Raw genomic sequence first — 14,873 nt, 5'->3', positions numbered from 1 at the left:
CGTCGACCCCCTCCTCCACCCCTTCAGGTGAGCGACCGGCTTCCCCCCTCCCCCTCCGTCGACGCGTCGTCGGCCTGTGCGGGCGGGAGCTCGGCCGGGCTCGCCTGGCGCGTGCATTTTTCCCTGCGAGATTGGGTTCTTTGGGGAGTCCATGTCCATGTCCATGTTCATCTTCATCCTCTATTGGATATGGTTTTGCTTTTTATTTTTGTTCCCAATTCCCCAGGAAATCTTAGCGCCGTTGCCTCCAAAGATTTGTCCCCTTTGGTTGATACGAGTAGTAGATAGTAGATGGGTAATGGTGGCGGCGAGAGCTGGTGTACTCGGTTGAGATTTGGGGGCTGTTTTGCTTTTGTAATGCGCCCGTAAAGCTAGGGTTTTCCTGTTATTTTCCACGGATTTTAGGGCTTTTCTGCGTACGATTATCCCAAAGTCCTTGCCAGATTTGACTGTACACACATAATTGGGAGGTTTATATAGATATAGAAGAATCCCTAAGTAAAATATCCTTGATTAATAATTATGTTAAATATAGACGGGGAACAGGGCGGGGGAGCCATGCATTTATGCAACAACATCATCTACTACTAATGTTCAGACGTACTAGATAGATAGAGTAGCATATTCCTCTGGCAAAGTTTCTGCTTTTTTTTTACAAGCTGCAGCTTTTGTGTGCTAAAAGAGCTCATCTAGCAGAGGATAAAGAGCAAGTGGGCTATGGACTGGTACCATATTGGCTTCACATTTTGACTCTGCAGAATTTTTTAACTACAATTCCTCTGTATCATTTTGCTGTTATTTTTTCTTCTCTGAAAGGAATGTTTTGTTGTTTAAAACCTTGCTTCAAGAACTTCAGTTATTGCCACAGCTGCATCATTTCTCAAGAAAAAAGAAAATCCAAATGTTTTTGCAAGATTTGGTGCTAACTTATTTTTTCTTCTCTGAATCCTACCCCAAAATGAGCAGAGGAAGTTGCGGACTGGCATGAGCTAGGGGGCCATGGAAGAGGCAGACAAGGACCGCAATTCCTGCAAGCGCCTACGAGCGGTAGGCGGCGGTGACTCGGCGGATGCGTGGCGGACTTTCCGGGTGGCCCGCGCGGCGGCAGGCGGCAAGGACCGGCACAGCAAGGTGGTGACCTCGCGCGGCCTCCGCGACCGCCGCATCCGGCTCTCGGTGCAGACGGCCATTCAGTTCTATGACATCCAGGACCGCCTGGGCGTCGACCAGCCCAGCAAGGCCATCGAGTGGCTCATCCAAGCCGCCGCCACTGCCATCGATGGTCTCCCGTCGCTGGACTGCTCCTTCGCCCTCCCTGTCGCCTCCCCAGCAGCAGAAGACGCCGTGGAGGTCAGCACCTCGGAGACCAGCAAGGGCTCCGTGCTCTCGCTCGCCAACGGCCCTGCCGACAATGACAATGCCGCTCACCAAGCCAATGCATACAACGGGGGCAGTGCCAATGGCACGTTTGCCGAGCTCCTGCACTGCTCCAACGCAGCCGACAAGCCAATGCAGCATCAGCAGCAGCAGCCGACGCTTGCCTACTACGCCGCCCCCGGTTCACACATCGCACCCATGTCCTTCGAGATGATTCCCCAGCTCACCTTCTCCCAGGACCAGCAACACCGCCACCACCACCACCACCACCACCACCATGCATCTGTCGTCTTCGACAGGAGCACACTTCAGTCCAACACCGTCTCGACGCCGCAGTGGCCGCCGTCCCAGCACCCATTCCTGATGCAGAGGTTCTCTGCTGCTCCAGCCGAGCCTTCGCCTATGTTTCCCTTCTTTCTTGGAGGCAACAGCGCTGCTGCTGCTGCTCCTGCGGCGGCCAATGCGCCGGAGCGGAGGCTGCAGCTCTGGGACTTCAAGGAGGAAAGGAAGACATAATTTCTTCTTGGAGAGGTGAGTTGTTTCCCTGCAAAGATTAAATGAACTTTTAGAGTAGTTTAACTGCACCTGTTCCATTGTCATTGTTACACTGAGATAAAAATCTTGCATGAATCGCTATTGGTCATTCAATGCATAGGCTGCAGTCCTGTTAGTTTATTTGAATTTGAATTGTACTCCAGAGTCCAGACGAAGTCATTTCCAAATGTGGTACTCCAGAGTCCAGGCGAAGTCATTTCCAAAATGTAGTTAATTTCAGAACTTAGCAGCAGTAGCCATCCAAAGGGAGTGTTTTCTCGGGAAAATAAACTGATTGTAGCTGCCAAATTGGGGCTGGTACACTGCTATTCCAACTTCCAAGTTCCTAGAGAATAGCACTGCTAGAAAGTAATAGATATACCATACTAAATTTAGCCAACCTTAGGAGATGTTTCTTACAGAGGTTATGCGGTAGCAGATTTACTGAATTCAGACAACTTGCTGCAACAGTGTCCAGCAGTCCAATTTGGCAACTCAGGGATTTCGGATTCCTTTTGAGGAAACTATTTTGGGAGTATCTTATTTGGCAAGTGTGACTTTCTAAGAAGTTTCCAACTATAGTTGTAGTTAAGAGCGGCTCTTTATTTGTGAACAATAACGGCTCTTTTTGAAGGGAGATCATTTCACTTCAGGGTGCAGGATACTGTTACCCTTTTTTGAATTAATTGTTTATATGCCACTGCATGTTTGTGGGGCAGTCAACATGTCAGTGGGACAATGATCTTTTTTTGCTTGGAGTTATCTTTTTCTTTAGAACTCAGAACCGAGTGATAGCTGGGTCGCTAGAGTTTACAGTGGTAAACTTGCCCACCAGCGTTCGAATCCGTGGGGTGCTAATGTGTGTAATCCACAGAAAGCTCTCATATTCTACGTACCTAATAACAACATAAAGGGAGGGATCCCCATGATCCGGCCCCCTTTAATCACACTTATTTTTGTTAGGAATTTCAGATCATAATACTTGAGAGTCAAGATTAGTACATCAATCATGCTGCAGCCCTATTAACTGAAAAAATCGAGCTATTTAACAATTTTCTGCACCACACGAGATCACCTACTACAGTACTATATGTAGTGCAATATGCATCATTTCTCATCCGCATTCTTTCAAAAGCTTGCCTATGTTCTAACCGCACAGTCATCATCTGCTAACATGTTCTTTTGCCCCGATTTCATTCAGATTTGGTGTTCTAACTGCCCAGTCATCATCGGCTAATATTTTCTTTTGCCCTGATTTCATTCAGATTCGGCGGTGTACCAACCTACCAAGTCATGATCCACTCAGCACAGTGAAACCCAGAAGGAGAGAAGATGCAAGGCAACGAAGGTGACGGTGCCGTGGAGGCGCGTGGAACACAAACGCTTAAAGCTGGATCAACGAGCCTCTTCCGCGCGGTTTTCATTTTGTCGTTGTCATCCTCTGACCTATGTTTTTGTGATCGGAAACCAAATGTTTTTGAGCTGTACCCTGTTGCTGTGGCCTCCCCCTGCCGCTATCTTTCCCCGTGCGACAAAGATGATTTTTTCTTACTTTTCTGGCGAGGAACCTAATTTCGCACTTGCATGGATACTGGTGGCATGTGAGTGGCATAAGAATTTCTCATGTACCTGGGGCATTGGCAGATGGCAATCCAATTATGAATGATTTCTTTCACCTGATATCAGTAGTATGATGATTGCCAGTCTTATCGCAACCGAGCCTTGTATTTACTTCATTGACTGGACACTCGTAAAAAAAATCTTGGTGCAGTCGTCTAAAGGTTGTAGAGTAAAAAGAATTTCTGACGCAGTTGATAAAAAGAATCAAATCTTGGTGCAGTTTTTTTAAAAAAAAAGCCAGGAAAAATAAAATAAAATCACCACAGACAATCAACTTGTCATTCTTGAAATGTAGGTCGCAATCGATGGTTTTTAAAAAGGAATGCACATGTGAAGAAAGGGACCGTTCGTTCGTTCAAAGATGAACGATGCACTGATCATCCACCGTAAATCAACCTTTTTAAAATTTAGAATGATCCACCGTAAATCACAATCAATCGTGACTTACAAGCCCATGGGCCGGACGGCTGGCCTGAGCTACCCACTGACTGTGACCTCCATTCAGCCCACACACGCATATGACCTTCCTTAGTTCGACTCCTAGCCACAGCTGCTTATTTAGTCCCACACCGCTTGCGGCAGCGGAGGGCGAGCCTCCGGGGGCTATAAAAGAGGGAGCGGGTGCGCCGTTGGAAAGCATGATCCTTCAGGCAGCAAAAGGGATGTGATGAGTGGTATCAGCTCGCTATGTGCGAGAGGGGTGTCCGCCCCAACTAAGCCTGTTACGACAATGGGGCACCCCAGTGACTTACCATCTGATCCCCAATTTCATTTTTTTAAATTTTAATTTGGTAAATATTTGTTTCCTTTTCTTGCTGAATTTGGTGTTTTTTCCCTTGCTTTCGAAATTTGTTTTCTTATGGTTTATGGTTGGCTTTGCTCTTTTATTCTTTTTGATATTGAAAGCAGTTTCCTTTTGCCCTTGTTTTTTTTCTCTCAATTTTGTACTCTGATTTGTTCAAATGCTCAAAGAGAAAGCCGTGATTTGTTCAGGAATCCTGAACTGATACTGTTAGCATGGTCCTTGTCTGTTCTGCTTGGTTTCTTCTCCCAGAAAAAAGTTATCGCGAAAAAGAGATGCAGCAACGGTTCAATACATGAGCAGAGTTAATCTGATGACATATTGGAGACAAGAAATAAATATGCTACATACATGGCAAGTAAAAGCATGGCATGGAGGTACTAGTTGCACATAACAAATGATGTTTACTGAACATGAGCATATGACCCCTAGATCAATGGGATTCATCAAGGCAAGTTGCAAAGTTAAAACAGATTCTCAGACACTGTGTGGCAGAAACAGATTGAAGATGCACACTTGGAGGCAAGAATTAAATATACTATAGGGCAAGAACATGGCATCAAAAGGTATGCATGATATAGCATAACATAAACCGAGGCTAGAAGTAGCATGTGCCAAAGCATACAACAAGATGCTGGTGTTTTACTCGGGAAGAGAATGATAAATAAGAAATCTTGCTTCCCACCGTAAATGTCGCCCAGGTTCCCGATAAAACAATTGGCTCAGAAAAGACAATAGATTGAAATTTCTTGTAATTTCAAGACTCGAATGCCTCCGTAGGCCCAGAGCTTGAAAAAGGCTTGACCAAAATATTTATTCTAAAAATAGTTTTGTAGACATGGCTCTTGGGGTTTCAGCCTTTCAGGGGTCAGGGTTAGATGGTTTTTTTTCGCGCAAAAAAAAAGGGGGTCAGGGTTAGATGGTTCTTTTTCGCGCAAAAAAAAGGGGGTCAGGGTTAGATGGTTCTAAATTTTGACGAATACTAGTAAGTTGCCCGTGCGTTGCAACGGAGATCAAATTTTATATTGTTCATTCAAAGTGCTATGGAAGGCGAAGTTCAAACATAACAAAAAAATATTGAAGAATGATGACAAATATATGAATGAGTGGAAATTTAAACCTAGTTCATACATAAGTATACCACATAAATTAAAAAACATAATTGCTTCTACAAATTTTGTCAATGTCTCCTTTCACACGGCATAACAGAACTACTATGTGAGTACATCTTTGTACACAATATTCTTAGTAATTCCCCAATAAAAAAAGTGCTAGCTCAGCAAAGATGCCTACTGTATGACGAACACTCCATCTATCAATGGAAAGTGAAATAACTGAAGTATGAGCTCTTTCAAATTTATAAAAACCCATCATTTACATTATAGGATGACAAATCAATTGACTGTAAGATAATGCCTAGAACACGGTGAGAAGCCAAGCAACATAGCTACTTATCAATAGCTTCGTAAATAATTGAAGGCTTAAAATGCCAAAGAACAGGAATGCCTAGAAGGTGCCGCTTCCTGACCAAAATTATCCCTTAATAATCTTGCAGGACCTTACAATGAACTGAGCACAAATTTGGAGTACGGAATTGGCCATGATTGTAACGTACATATATTGGACTGAATGTACACGGTATACTACAAAAAATAATGTGAATGAACTACAAACTACTCTGTTTTGGTGTCCCAGTCATTTTAAATAAGTAAAAATTACTGATTACGCAACCAATTACAAATGTTCAACTAATAAAACCAATGTCCGATTGAAGAATTCAACTCGGCTGAACAAAATGAACAAAAGGGTAATTAATAGAGGGGGATTTGTGGACCAGAAATTCTAACAGTATTGTACATGAATGAGAAAATTAGACCATATATACATTTTCTCACAACCATAAACTTATAAAACTTAACCATATTGTAGTCAGTCATGTACAACCTTTCAGACAAATTGTTGGTTTTAACGCCCTCTCCTGTTCTTGGATAAATCAAGAAAGAACGGTTGTTTAACAAAGTCCAGTAGCCTCTTTATTAAGGCGAACTCCTTCTATCAACGCCATAAAGATTTGTTTCTTCTGATCACAGGGAGGAAGATTAATCCAGTCCCTCTCCTGCCTTCTTCTACAACTGAAAGGTTGCAGAGTTTGTGACGTTGGTTACAGTGGTACTCTTCAATGATCTGCAACTAAAGGTATAGTATGCTCTGAACTGAAATACAACTTCATGGACCAGCCTCTCTTCTCCCTTCCCCTTTCCTACTGTAAAGAAATAAAGAACTGAAAAAACACCACTTCGTAAGATTCCCTAACCATGTGTTCATCCACCCAAATGCTATCTTTCAGAAAAGCATACATCTAATCCAAAAATGAGTCCCACTGTTTACACTAAACACATAACTCCCTGTAAGCAGAAAAATGAGCGCTATGCCATCTAATTAACTGAACTGGTAAATCCCCTGAACAAACTGAAGCGAATTACGAAGCTAACAAACTAATAGAGTAGAGCATACTACTCGATGCCTCTGATCCTGATACAGCAAAGAAGAAAAGCTTATCTTTATTCTTTGAGTGTTGGACTTGGAATGTCTCTACTTAAGAATGCATTTAGCCATCTTGATCATGTTGCTCTTCTTACCTTGCCCCAAATCATGCCATACTAAAACCTGACATAGATCACAATGCAAAAACAGTCTGAATATTGAATAGTGCATCGGGTACAGTCTGAGAGGATGGAATACAAGGAATTTCATGAAGGATAAACTACAAATTTCTGCAAAGAATAGGTTAAAGAGGCTAAATCCTTTGTTGAAGAGGTACTTTGCAGATCCACGACTGATTTGTTTGTAAATATTTGTGAGAGACCATGGTTTCAACCACACAAATGTATGAATCTCATAGACATCTCTTCTCCAAAAAAAACGAACAATTCTTGGATCCAATGGGAGATACACGGAACTTACAGAGGGATGAGCATTGTTGGGAACGGACATAGTGGTTCGAGGTAGTTGGCACCAGGGCCGCCAGGAACGATTAGCTCGCCACCGGCAAAATTCCGCGTGCCTGCAACACCCAGTCCGGCTCATGGTTGTTCTGCCACTGGTAGCCTCCATGGGCAGCACGGCTATCGTCTCCGTCTCCAACGGCCTACACGGCCAGATCTAGATGGGGAGAAACCAGGCAAGCTTGAAGGAAATCCAATTTATTAAGCGGAGGTGCCCCCAATCAAATCAACTCCGGCAGCCACCGGGAAAGTGAGGGGAGGGGCTGACGGCGAAGAATTTGGGAGGGGGTTCTCGATGGTTCGGTTTCTTTCGCGAGAGAAAAAGATTACTCGTCAGCGCCACATGTGTTTCGGACAACTTCTCCAGAATACATCTCATGTGCGGGGTGTTTAAGTGGCTCGTGGGCAACTCACAGCCATAGATTCTAGATTCGACGATGCATACGGTACGAAGGCAGGCACACCATCACCACCAACTCGCTCTTTTATAGGAGTAGATATAGATGTCCAAAATTTAGGTTGTGGTTGCCCCCTGAGTTTATTTTATACTGTAGTTTGTTAGTATAAAATAGACATGAGACATAATAGCTCTAGAAAACAGTAAACTATGCAAGTACAAGAACTGAGTAAGCGAAACTGAATTATGATAATCCACCTTATAATTTTAAACATGGCCCAAGCATAGTCTTTGTGTTCGGGTATAATACAAGTCTTATAATTGGCAAGCAAAGTCTTTGTGTTCGGGTATAATACAAGTCTTATAATTGGCAGAATAGGACTTCTCTTGCCTTATCTTCACGAGAAACTTCTTGACCTTAAAGGCATGTACACTATATGCTTGAGCAGCGTTAATTTAAACTCCAATCATGAAGAAAAATTACCTTAAAAGGCATGTACACTATATGCTTGAGCGGCGTTAATTTAAACTCCAATCATGAAGAAAAATCTGAATGAGACGTCATTATAAGATGCAGTTTTATGATTTAAAGTTCACAAGGATGCGGTTTCTTGTTCCTCCAATACAGTAAATTTTAGTACGCACATTATGAGCCCTAAACGTGAGAATGCTTTGGAACAACTTATGAGTTAATTTTGCAATTCTATGATAACAGGACCTGGTTTATATGAAAGATGCTCCTTTTAAGGCAGATAATAATCTTCTTCAATCTGTAGAGATATAGTTCAAAAAATTTGGCAGCTAATGTGTTCTCTATAGGTAACACAAAAAAGGTGTGAGCAGTCGTATTTTGCTGCAAATATTTACATAAATGCAAACTTACACATGTTACTATGTTTCTCACTACTCCCTCCGTTTCTAAATATAAGCCCTTTTAGAGATTTCAATACGTACTACATACGGATAGATAGACATATTTTAGAGTGTAGATTCATTCTTGCTCCGTATGTTGTCCATATTGAAATCTCTAAAAGGACTTATATTTAGGAACGGAGGGAGTAGAAGCTAATTCAACATGGACCGAAGTAATAATCTTAATCATAGTCATGAACAGCCATATTTTGCTGCAAAATGTTTCCGTAAATTCAAACTTACACATGTTACTATGTTTCTCACTAGAAGCTAATTCAAAATATTTCTATATGACGGAAGTAATTATCTTAATCATAGAGCCCTTAGTAAATATAATTTTTTGATATGTACAACATCTACGTATTTTCAAATGCAAAACTGAAGCAAATTGTAACTTCAATTCAACTCATATGGAAGCAAGACACTAAGACAGTGCCATAGTCCATATGCTCCATCTCTAGTTAAATTCCATGATGCTATGTTGAAGACGTTAATGGCTGCATTCTCATCTTTGTTTGTAAGATTATAAACACTAACCTCTAGCCCAGGTTCGTCTGGTGAACATGTAATAAGCAACAGTGCGATAACAGGGGCTAGAGATGAACAGTTTAGGCTTGTTCGCCGTTCGGGTTCCATAGGTGGTCTGGCTCCGCCACTGGCTGGGAAGCTGCCTCAAGCCCTCAACGCAATATTTCCTGGCTTGATGTCACATTTCTTGTTACTCCAAATCAGTGAACTGGACCCAAAGTACCTCCAAACATCATATTTAATCATATTGACTGCAAGTATATAGTCTCCACAATACAGAACAAAGTTGAGATCATGAAATTATTTTCCATCATAATCAAGCTTGGTCAGAGAGCGCCAACTGTTCACCTTGAAAGAGCAAATGACACCTGTTAGGATCGAAAAGTATGTGAATCAAGTGTTCACAGCATGGTTAGGCACTCAGTTCAATACAACTCCTTCCAGGTTCCTTGACTAAACCTTTCTTGCTTAGTAGCATCCTATAGGTTGTCGCCTTCTTCCAATTCCCCAAACAACTGAGCATATTAGACATTAAGACACAGTGACCAGAATCTTGAGGGTCCAGGTTAAGTAATTCCTCTGATACTGAATCAATCGAAGAATCGGCACAATGAGAACTGCATGCACTTACTATAGGAGCCAAAACCTGATTCTGTAACTGAACAGGGATCTTCTTAAAGAACTCCTTAGCGATACTAATTTGACCAGACTTACATAGCAAATCAGTTATGCACATATAGTGCTCAATAGATGGTTCAATACCATATTCCTCTGTCATGCTGCGAAAACATCGAAGGCCTTCATCTATTAAACCAGAATAATTGCATGCTGTTAACAGATGGGTAAAGACAATGGCATCTGGTTGAACACCTTCCTTTTGCATCTCGCTGAAAAGGACGAGAGCTTCACTGCCTTCTCCGTTGCAAGCATATCCATTAATCATGGCACTCCAGATGGGTAAGTCTCTACTGGTAATGGCAACCACATCAAATATTTTCCTAGCCAGCTCAACGCTCCCACATTTGCAGTACGTGTCTATCAGTCCGGTAGCGACTCGCAGGTGTGACCGCAGTCCGATTGCTACCACATGCTCCTCAACCTTCCTCGCCTGCTTAGCAGACCCCAAATCAGCACAGGCGGAAAGAACAGATGAAACTGTTGCCTCATTCGGCTGTACATCTGTGCGCAACATGCTGTCGAACATTGTCAACGCCTTGTCCGGACGGCCACCTTCAACATATCCATTTATCATCGAAGTCCACAGCACCACATTCTTATAGTGAACCGCATCGAAGACCTCCTGAGCAGCCTCAAGATCCCCACACTTGGCATACAAGTTAACCAATGATGACACAAGATCTTGCTCGGACTCAAAACCACTCTTGATCAGAAGAGCATGCACACCCTTGGCCACTAACAGGTTCCCTAGCAGAACAGTGGATGAGACAAGATTAAGAAGGGCGACCGAATCGAATCTGTACCCAGCACCCAGCATACGGTTGAGCAAAGCAAACACTTTGTTAAAGTCGCCCGTCTGCAAGAGTCCTGATGCCATTGCGCTCCAAGAAACTACAGACTTGTTGTGCATAGAGTCAAACAACAAGGACGCAGCATGCAGCTGGTCATCACGGACAAGCATAGTGAGCACCGAGTTGCAGACCGGCAAATCCTCGTCAAGGCCAGATTTGAGGCTATATCCATACACGGGCAAGCCAATATTTCTCGTGGCCATGGAGTCAGAGCACCCAGACAGCACGCCGACGAGCGTGCCCCCGCCGGGGCTCACCCCTAGGCCCCGCATCGCGTTGAACATGGCGACGGCCTCGTCGAGACGAGAGGCCTTGCTGTACGCGGTGACCATGCAGTTCCAGGACACGAGGGTCCGGCTGCTGGTGGGCATTTCGTCGAACAGGCGGCGCGCGTCGGGGAGGGACGCGCACTTGGCGTAGAAGTCGAGCAGCGAGGTGCGGACGAAGACGTCGCCGGCGGCGCCGGAGAGGAGGGCGTGCGCGTGGATGGAGCGGCCGAGGCGCGGGAGGCGGAGCGCGGCGCAGGACTTGGCGAGGGAAGGGAAGGTGGAGGCGTCACCGCCGCGCAGCCCCGCGGCGAGGAGCGAGGCGTAGTGCCGGAGGCAGAGAGTGTAGGACCCGGACGCGGCGGCGAGCTGGATCAGGCGGGTCCAGTGGCGGAGGGTGGCCGCCGGGGCCGGGGCGCTCATGCTGGGGCTCACCGACGGGGAGAAAGATTTTGATCAGCAATACGACCATTTTTTGTCATCAGGTTCGTGCGGTCAGTATCCAGCAGTATGCTTTCCAGGCCTTCTCTCCAACCGAATAGAGTAGAGTTTTTCTTAAACAAAAAAGATCATCAATGAATTTGCACTGAATTGAAAATGGAGATCATCCCTATTCTCTATCCACAAGACACAATGCATAGCAAGGATGAGTACTTCCACACAGAATTCATCAAATCATCATCGGACAGATCCCAAAGATGAATCAAATGTGATTGTTTTTTCAAGAGTATGCCTAGACGTACCATAACTTTACAAAAGGCAGAAAAACAATTACAAAAGAACTACAACTCGCTGCGAACAACGAGCACAACAAAAACACCACATCCGGGCAAGACCAAATACAACCACCTACGACCAAACAAAACTACAAGCAAAAGAGCCTGTCCTAAGTGAGAACAATACCACGTCACAACCAAAGCCGTGCACCTCCGAAGACCACCGACTCCCCCTGGACTTCGCTCGTCGACGCACCATCACCCTTGATGCCTAAGAAGAGGTGGCAGGTGAATGGAAAGACTTGATCAGAATCGAGGAAGACACTATCTTGGAGACACCGACGAAGGGTGGCCAGAGCTCAAAATAGGACCACGGCGAACACCGGAGGAGAACTAGAAGGAGCCAAGCCATGTCTCCAAACACGATGCTCCCAACAGAGGAGCTACATCGAGGACGCCGCCATCATGCCGATCCAACACCGAATCAAGGCTTTTGCCCGGAGACAACACCATCTCCGAACGGGCGAGGGAGAATGCAAGCACACCTCGACGACGCCTCCAAGGAGGGGGGCGACACCCATGGGCGCCATCGCCGCCGGCCCGGCAAATGCCGTGCAGATTTTCATCCGATTATTGCACCTCACCACACCGCGAAGGAATTTGGCAGCACTATCCAAATAGCCTCGCACCGCTGCCACCATAGCACCTCACCGTCGTAGCCGCAACACCTCTCCAATCGAACATAGTAGATTTTTGAAAAAAAAATCAACAATGAATTTGTACTGAACTGAAAATGGATAATTGATCATCCATATTCTGTATTCACAAGACACAACGCATAGCGAGGATGAGTACTTCCACAGAGAATTCATCAAACTTCGGACGATGATTCCGAAGATGAATCAAAGGTGATTGTTGAGGCACTCGAAGAGAAGGAGGGATGACAAAACGTTCATAACTTTAAGGGTTACATCGGAGGATATAGTTCTCGATGACGTTGGGAAGGGGTCACATTTAACTCTACAAAGACTACTTTGCAACTAATCTGACCTTTCATGAACAAATGTTTAGGCATAGCTTCTGGATAGCTAAGCATGCCTTCAAGTGTCTTATGGGGGGTAAAAACCATGATGATTACTTCAAGTAGAAGAGTGATTGCATTGGGCTACTTGGGTTTTTCTCTTTTCGTAAATGCATTGCCGCTATCAGGATACTTCAATATGGTTCACTAACTGATTCTATAGATTACATTCATATGTGTGAGAGCACATGTCTTGAAGCAATGGTAAGACTTAGCATCAAACTATTGAAGGTATTCTGTTAAGAATACTTGAGATCACCAAATGCTTAGGACATAACCTAACTTTTGGCACTTGCAAGTGCAAGAGGGTTTCCCAGCATGTTTGGATGCATCAATTGCATTTTTTTGAAAATGAGGATTTCCCCCGGCCTCTACATCTAGATGATACATAAAACCATTTCATTAATTATTCATAAAGACCTTACAAAGTAGTACACCAGGTAGTCTGAAGCCAGCATCTTAGCAACAAATGTCGTTACTCTTATCCACTTGATGAAAGGGTGCCGATAGTCCGAGCCTAATACTAAACAGGCATCGCAACAAAGCCTAACATCTAAAGCCGGAGGCCCCAACCGAGCCAGATACTGGGCTTGGGTACAAACCGGTCTGATGCACTCTCATGTGTCGTCGCCGCCGTCTTCCACCAATCCATCTTCAGAGTCAAAACTAATGCACCAGCTGTGCCAGGCCTCTCTGCCATCGACGCCACCATGATGCCAGACAACATCCTCCTCCTATGCAAGTCCATCTCTACACATCGGACGCTGAATCTCCACTGCGCCATGCCGCCGAGATGCGCCGCCATCAATAAGAAAGATGAAGCACCACTCCACCAAATAAGTTGTCCACTGGTCCCTCGAGCCCGTGTACACCTCCAAGAATGACGCCCTCAAGGGGGGAACAACACCAGAGCGTCGCCGTCATCCTATCTATTGATCTAGGGTTTCCCCCGGAGGTAGCAGATATAGATCTGGAGCTTTTCCACGGCGATGCCTTCAAGAAGGTAACGACACAAAAGAGTGCCACCATCGCCAATCTTGGCAACAAGCTAAGAACAAGGTTTTCACCCAGATCCGCTCGACGAATCTCCATCACACATCGTGTGCATGGACCACCACCGATCTCTGCCGCCGCAGAGCGAGCAAGACACTCTGGCCAGAGGGCCAACCACGCCCGCGGCCGGCCAGTCCACCAAATCCCTCCATGCCGCCAATGATGCGAGGTGGCGCAACGTCGAGGCCAGGTGCAGTAGCTCCCGCCACCCCGGAGGCTTGAATCCAGGGGCACACTTCCGCTCGCCGAGGTGCCCCGTGCCACCCTCACGTGCGAGTAGGAGAGGCTCCTCCACTACCACCATCAGCCACCCAGGCTTAGCCCAGCAACTTCCTCCAGTGGCGGCGGAGTGGAGGGATGGGAGGGGGAGTGCCCGACGGCTAATATTGGGGCCCCTCAACCGCCAGCGCGGGAGGCGACGAAGGGGAGAGGAAGGAAGGAAGTAGCATGTTGCGGCGGCGGCACTAGGTTAGGTCGCTATTAGCCTAGTCTAGAGCACATGTTTGGGGAGGTTAAGTTAGAGGATCTGAGCACTCCAGATGCATCAATTGCATGCATGGGAAATTTAGAAAAGCTGCTCATATGCTTTGGAAGGAAAAATTCAGTGCCATACTAAAGAGTCCACCATGATCCTTTATTCTGTGGCTTCATATGACATGTTGATTTGACACTCTTTCTTTGGAATGTCAGGGCCTCACAACGACATCAACACTCCAGCGCCCCTGCGGAGCTTTATTGGGGCAAAGCCGTGTCGTGGCCCGCCCACCAACGCACATAGGTAGCAAGGCTGGCTAGCTTAAATTAGTTGTTGGATGTATTCCATCGTCGGAAGCATGAAACACATGCAGGTGACACTTAGATTGTATGGTGGCATGTACGTGTTAAAAGTGCATGTTAGTATGTTAGACATATATTTATGCTTGTAATTTGCAGCTACACATGACCTCGCCCCCTTGTTTTTTGTTCTTAGCTCCGCCTCTGCTTCAGGGGTCACCATTGTTTGCAAAACTTCATGAAGGAAATGCTCTGGAGTGCAACTATAGAGTCAATGTC

The 14,873-nt window shown here is 45.3% G+C and overlaps 2 protein-coding genes and 1 non-coding gene across 3 annotated transcripts; 2 read left to right on the top strand and 1 right to left on the bottom strand.

Moving 5' to 3' along the window:
• Nucleotides 1-1,060: 1,060 nt before the first annotated feature.
• Nucleotides 1,061-3,586, top strand: LOC123102116 (transcription factor PCF8; the record flags this gene model as incomplete). The annotated part of the gene is given in 2 exon segments (XM_044523397.1): nucleotides 1,061-1,908; nucleotides 3,177-3,586. A coding segment is annotated over 1 exon segment (833 nt), but the record flags the coding sequence as incomplete, so codon positions are not given.
• A 604-nt stretch (nucleotides 3,587-4,190) lies between these two features.
• Nucleotides 4,191-4,294, top strand: LOC123109239 (small nucleolar RNA Z279/snoR105/snoR108). Its single transcript, XR_006452523.1, has one exon. It is a non-coding gene; the product is annotated as a small nucleolar RNA Z279/snoR105/snoR108 (small nucleolar RNA).
• Nucleotides 4,295-9,395: 5,101 nt separating this feature from the next.
• LOC123102115 (pentatricopeptide repeat-containing protein At1g11290, chloroplastic) lies at nucleotides 9,396-11,508 on the bottom strand. Its single transcript, XM_044523396.1, has one exon. The coding sequence runs from the start codon at nucleotides 11,391-11,393 to the stop codon at nucleotides 9,588-9,590; it is 1,806 nt and encodes a 601-aa protein (XP_044379331.1). The 5' UTR covers nucleotides 11,394-11,508; the 3' UTR covers nucleotides 9,396-9,587.
• Nucleotides 11,509-14,873: the final 3,365 nt, after the last annotated feature.

The sequence above is a fragment of the Triticum aestivum genome, chromosome 5A, assembly GCF_018294505.1.
Source record: "Triticum aestivum cultivar Chinese Spring chromosome 5A, IWGSC CS RefSeq v2.1, whole genome shotgun sequence".
Classification (NCBI taxonomy): Eukaryota; Viridiplantae; Streptophyta; class Magnoliopsida; order Poales; family Poaceae; genus Triticum; species Triticum aestivum.
The sequence above is the reverse complement of the archived record's forward strand: the minus strand, read 5'-3'. Positions and strand labels throughout refer to the sequence as shown.

Excerpts from the sequence above, each read along its gene's own strand:
- LOC123102115 (XM_044523396.1), bottom strand. The coding sequence starts at position 11,393 with ATGAGCGCCCCGGCCCCGGCGGCCACCCTCCGCCACTGGACCCGCCTG.